The sequence below is a fragment of the Atta colombica genome, unplaced genomic scaffold, assembly GCF_001594045.1.
Source record: "Atta colombica isolate Treedump-2 unplaced genomic scaffold, Acol1.0 scaffold126, whole genome shotgun sequence".
NCBI lineage: Eukaryota > Metazoa > Arthropoda > Insecta > Hymenoptera > Formicidae > Atta > Atta colombica.
This window is the reverse complement of record NW_017259213.1, coordinates 5,735,268-5,741,518: the sequence shown is the minus strand read 5'-3', so window position 1 is coordinate 5,741,518 and position 6,251 is coordinate 5,735,268. Positions and strand designations below refer to the sequence as shown.

General features: G+C 28.0%; 1 protein-coding gene across 1 annotated transcript in view; it reads left to right on the top strand.

Moving 5' to 3' along the window:
- LOC108684187 (protein PAT1 homolog 1) overlaps positions 1 to 3,849 on the top strand; it is a 5,724-nt gene extending 1,875 nt beyond the window's left edge. The window contains exons 3-9 of the mRNA XM_018188355.1: positions 467 to 881; positions 1,460 to 1,569; positions 1,661 to 2,151; positions 2,481 to 2,694; positions 2,773 to 2,973; positions 3,050 to 3,316; positions 3,498 to 3,849. Coding sequence (XP_018043844.1) covers positions 467 to 881; positions 1,460 to 1,569; positions 1,661 to 2,151; positions 2,481 to 2,694; positions 2,773 to 2,973; positions 3,050 to 3,316; positions 3,498 to 3,755 — 1,956 coding nt within the window. The 3' untranslated portion in view covers positions 3,756 to 3,849. The remainder of the gene's footprint in view (positions 1 to 466; positions 882 to 1,459; positions 1,570 to 1,660; positions 2,152 to 2,480; positions 2,695 to 2,772; positions 2,974 to 3,049; positions 3,317 to 3,497) is intronic.
- The last annotated feature ends 2,402 nt before the right edge of the window (positions 3,850 to 6,251 follow it).

Genomic DNA, 6,251 nt, shown 5'->3' with positions numbered 1-6,251 from the left:
TAAAAATATTTTAATGATATTAATAATAAATGTTTCTTAAATATATGCTCTTAAATGTATGTTCTATTTTAAACTTGTCATATTGAAATTATATTGTGCCATCTAAATTTTAATTAAAATGTAGATATCATTGACGCGGTAAAACTAATCAAATGTATTATATCCAATTATCTAGTTTAAAGAAGATAATTGAAAATAATCTTTCAACGTAACATACATAAATTTGCTAGATATTTTTTATTTATTTTAAACTTTGAAAGAAAATTTATAATTCAACAATGATATGATTCATAAGTTTCATAAGTCTTTATATAAATATAACTTGTAAATAATATCTTATAACATATTTCATTAAAAATACTTTTAATGAACGTACTTTTTTGTCTTCTTATTATTAATATTTAAACAAATAAATAATTTCACGTATTAAATATTAAACTTTATATATGCTTTATATTTTTTTCAGTCTATTTCTAACATAAATATTGAAGATAATTTATCACATTTGGTATTGGATAAGGAAGGAATAGTTCCCCGACCTGGTGTTTGGGGTAGTCCTTTGAATTTATCTCTTCCGAAAGCTCAGCCACGATTATCTTTACCAAATGCTTGTACGGTGGAAGAGTTGGAAAGAGGGCTTATTGCAAATAGGCCACCACCAGGTCTCAGCAAACCTCAAACGCAACAACAACAGAAGAAATCTGAAGGTTCGCTTCTTTTTGAGGCTCTCTCTTTGAATGAGAAACTTCAAGTTAATGGCCTACCTCCACCACGTTTTCCACCAGGATTGGGTCTACCTGGAGCACACCCTATAGTTGTGCCCAATATAAGAGCACCACATCCTCAGTTGATGCAACATCCTAGAATATTAGGCTTAATTAGTAAGTATAATATTATTTATAAGTATTGTATTAAAATGTATGCAGATTTGTATTGATATATTTGCAAATTATATAAGTATTCGGCAAATATAAATTTCAGAACTTTTTTTTAAAGCGTTTTTTTAAGTTTACTTTATTTATTAAACTGGATATATACTTAGCGAACAGCAAACGCGAAAATTTTGTTATTACTTATTACATAAATGTCGCACAAGTTTAATTGATATGTATACAATGAACATCGAATTTGAATGCTAGTATTTAGTACAATCAAGAAAAGGAATATTTCTTACAAATATAAACATAAATTTCCAAATACTCGCGTTTATTGTTTATTCAATAAGTATCTAGCTTGAAATATGTTGCTTAATCAAAATGTTTAGTCAAAATTATGTGTATTTTATATTTCTATTTATACATCTAATTTTATTTGTTACAATTAATATGAAATATTGTTAGCTATAATTATCTGCTTTAATGCATGCAAAATATTACAATTGATTATAATTAAAAAGAACGACTAAATTTTTAAATTAACTCTTGGAATATTTCCTGACATTGATTCTTCTATTTATTAGATCAAGCTGGTACTGTGTTACGTTATCCTTCTCCACCGCATTTAATGTCACATTTAATGCCACAACCAGTTCCAAGGCAACCTCTTCACGGCTCTTATGGTTTTCCTCCTGTAAGTTTCTTTTACAGATTATATATATTATGATTATTACAATAATTATAATATATATCTTTTTTTAATGTAATTTTTTATTATGTTTCAGCAACTACATCCTAATTTAGGAGGCCCACAGTTCCTTCGACCAGATCACATGATGCCTGCATTTCCTAACAACCAAACCAATCATCAGCAACACCAACATTCTTACTCACATTTAGGAAATCAGAGAAACCAGAACAGATCTTACTATCATAACGAACAACAAGCTGGACATCAAGCATTTTTTAAAAATAATCAATATCCTCATCGTAATCATGACAGAAATAATCAAAGACCTTATCATCATCAAAATTATTCTCACAACATTAATGGTAATGCTTCGGGAGAATATGAACACTCAGGAAAACTTGCTATAAAAGCTCATGAGAAGCAATGGTTAATTAATATTCAATTATTACAACTTAATACAATTCAACCGTATGTTGATGATCACTATTATGTCGTATTCTGTGATAAGCGGAATAAACAACATGCAAATCGAGAACAAAAAGATAAGAAGCATCATAATAACAATGGATATCACAGAGATCATAGGTATGTTTTTTTATTTCTATAAAACTCATACATTTTCTACAATAATTTATATTTGTATTTTACATTCCTATGTTTTATCGCGTGAGGATTTGCATTTTTGTGATAATATAGTATTGCAAAATATGTTTTCCACTAAACATGCGATAACGTTTTACTTTTTTTATTGAAATCGTAGAATTTATGATTTAAGAGAATAATTTATAACAACCAATGAGATAACTGGAAATACCAAATTTATTTTATATACAGATTGGTTATTTATTTTTTAAAGATTATTTATTTATATATTTTATTTATTAGTATTCTTAATTTTTTCGCTTGACTTTTAGAGATTGGGAACCAACACCTCAAACCGCTTCAAGATCAGCATATACGCCAGCTCAATTTGAGAATTCATTAGGCAAACTTCATTGCAGTAGTGTGACAGCACCACGTAAACTTATCGACATGGATGTCGTATCAAATAACGACTCTCAATCTACTCCTCAGTCTCAACAGAAGGACACTAAAAAAACACGACAACTACTTCTTGAAATTGAGAGAGTACTATCATATTCTCTATTATAATTAATAAAATAAATAATTCGATAATGCATTCTTTATTAATGTTATTCTTTATAGCTGTTTACACTTCAATTCAAGCTCGAAGATTTGAGTAATCCACTCGCTTTAATTCCGGAACCTCAACAACAACAGGAAGGGGAATCTGACGTAAATACGACTAAAACTGAATCAGAATTGATAAACATGATTTTAACATGTATGCAACAGTTAATACAAGATGACAAATTAGCTAGTATGCTAAGTATTCGAAAAGGAAAGGTAATTTGATGGATAACAGATGAGATTTAAAATTTTATTATTTTCAATACTTTATATTGCATTTATATGTTAATAGACGTTACTACTGCGTTTTTTACCTCACCTAAATGTGACAGAATATAGTAAGCAGTTGAGAGAATTGTGGACTGCGATATTTAAAGGTTTAGCCGTGATAGGCCGTAGAGATTGTCATATATTAACAGATTTTTATTCCGAATTTCGAAGATGGCTCGATGCTGTGAAAGATTTTGATACTATATTGCGATTAGCAAGAGCATTATCCGACTCTGCTACTAATCATCCTGTTAAAAATAATAGCTTAACTTTTGCTCTTCTGAATAAGGTTAGTTACACACACACACACACACACACACACACACACACACACACACACACACACACATACAACGCGCGCGCGTGTTGTATAATTTTAACATACGATTATAAATTTTTGAACAAATTCTAAGTATATATATATATAAAATGCAATAATCTTATTTAACAATTATTATTTATTCTTTCAGTTTGGTGTGTCTGCAATAGCAGCGATGCTCGAGCAAGTTGAACAATTGTGTGACACAGATGATTCCCTGCCTTCTGAATGGTCAACTTTTGTAGTGACGATAGTTGAGTTGATTGGTGACTCGCCACCCTGTGTTGCACCTTGTCAACCAATTACTACAAATACGCTCAAGAAACATCTGAATCGGATTTCCAGTTTAAAACTAGAAAGGTATACAGCGCTAGCGTGCTTGTTGACTGATGCCAATCCTTTACGATAGTCTAACGTTAACAAATTACACTTGAGTTTTTTTAAGGTTTGTCTTTTTTTAACTTGCAAAAAATAAATTATGCTAAAGAAAAAGAATGATACATACAGACAAATATTTTAATATAATTACTAATGTTATTGAAACATTCATTGTGTATGATAATATTTCTAAATAGATGCCATGATTTTACAAAGTAGATTAAGTATCTGATGTGAAATATTAAAGAAAAGGAATAAAATTTATATATATTATATATAAATAGAAATATTGTAAACATCCTGATGCACAATGATGTTTCTTATAATATCATTTTTCATTGTATATTTTGTAAACATTAATCAATTTAAACTCATAATTACTAACATGACGAATTACAATATCAGAAAAAACAGCATTAGATAAAATAATAGAATTGCATGCCAATAATCCTTTTAAGCTTTTTTAAAATTATTAGTAAATTTTGATTTCTACTTTATATAAAATTGATGTCTAACTTTCACCGTAAGACACTTGAAGTTATCATAAAGCATTTCATTTATAACGATTAAAAATATTGATCTATTTCCTTTATAAAATATAATGTATATAATGAAGTAAGTGAAAATGATAATTTCGAATGCCTTACCTTGTATCAAACTGCGCATCCTGTTTTCTTATTTGCTATATTTCATATTTCTTTTAATTTATGTATTTAAATTTTAATTTGTTTAAAAGTGGACTAATTGAAATTATTTTGGCTACAGAAAAAACGTATCGATTTTTTTATATGAGGATTTTATATCCTATATATAGAAATATAGTGATATTTTACGTGTATTAAGAAAGTATTTTTCTCTATTTCTTCGTAAAATGAATTTTTTCAATAACATCTTTTATTATACATGTAGGACAATTATGTCACTGTGTTAACAGCTTTTTGATTTGTACTGTTAAATGTATCTTTTAAAGTTTTTGGTTTTATGTATAGTTTGCAATTATGTATGCATATGAACATTATACATGATAAAATATATGATGATATTTGGATATGGAAAATAAGATAGGATGTGTAAATTTTCTCTTTTGTTTATATATGAAAAACAGATATCTATGTTAATATACATTACATATTGTTGTAAATGAAATCAATAGTGCTAGAAAAAGAAAAGAACTTGCTATCAGTGTACAGATGACTTATATTTTGGAAATAAAAACAGATAATCATTTACACCGCATTGTTAAGATGTAATAACGGAGACGAGAGTAAACAATTGCATAAGGTAGTTATCAGCAGCAGAATTGTAATAGTCTTTTTATAACGTTTGTATTATATATTAAGTAATTAAAATTAAATTTCTATTAGTTCGAAGCATATGACAACATGATCTAGTTTTAAACACAATTATAGATTCATCAATTTAGGAAGTGTGGTCTCTCTTTCTTTTCTTATCTTTTTGATATAAAATAGTTGTTGTAAGTCAGACACACACTCTTGTGATTGCATAATGAAAGAAAGAGAGAGAGGGGGGGGGGGGGGAAGAGGAAGAGAGAAAGGAGATTCTGTAATTGCAATGTGTGTTTGCAGTACCATAAGAATTTTTAAAGATAATCTAAAGTGTTATATGAGATGACATGGCCTTTAGAAAGTACTAAATGAGATGATTACTTTTTATCGCAATTTAACTACAACTTTGTTTATGTACTTCTAGCTTGTATATAGACTGATATTACGGTACGTGAGAATGATGAATGCATTTTGTAATTAAATACAGAAATATTTCAGTTTCTCATGTCTCATGATGTAATAATAATATTTTGCAAAAATGATTTTCAAAGTTACAATTTCTTGTTACTGGTTTGTAGTCTTAACAAGTGTAATAATGATTATCAACTCGAGTAATATTTTTGAGTTACATGAATATTTTGTGCAGAAATTATTAAAACTATTGAAAGCGTCGCACACTGTTTTGTAAAAGTACAATTCAAATTTAGTTATAAATATTTTTCACGCCAGTTTTTTTTTAACATAATCTGCTTTACTATCACTTTAGTTAGATCATTAAAAATTAACTTAAGATATTGCAGCATTTCAGTCAGTTACATTTATATAAGTTATGTTATCATATAAACACACGTTATATCGTGCGATTAGTTTTGTACGATTTAAATAATAACAAACATGTTACATGATTTTCCTATTTCTACAGTTAGATAACATCAGATTATTAGATAAATACAGCTCTGATGATTATTAATTAGAATTAAATAATCGAACAAAAGACGAACCAAACAACTCACCTATCAATGCTTACAATGATTTATTAATATAACTCAAAATTTTGCTAATTAGTCTTCTCATTAATATTAGCTTTTCTTATTATTATCGAGCTGACAAAGAAAAATAAAGTCTGTTTTTAAGCAATGTTGAAAATTTAGAGGATACATAGTTGATCCCATTGATCCGTAAACAAAGATGCATGTCTGAAAAGCCCAAAAAAGTTACATTACATTCTTCTTACTATGTAA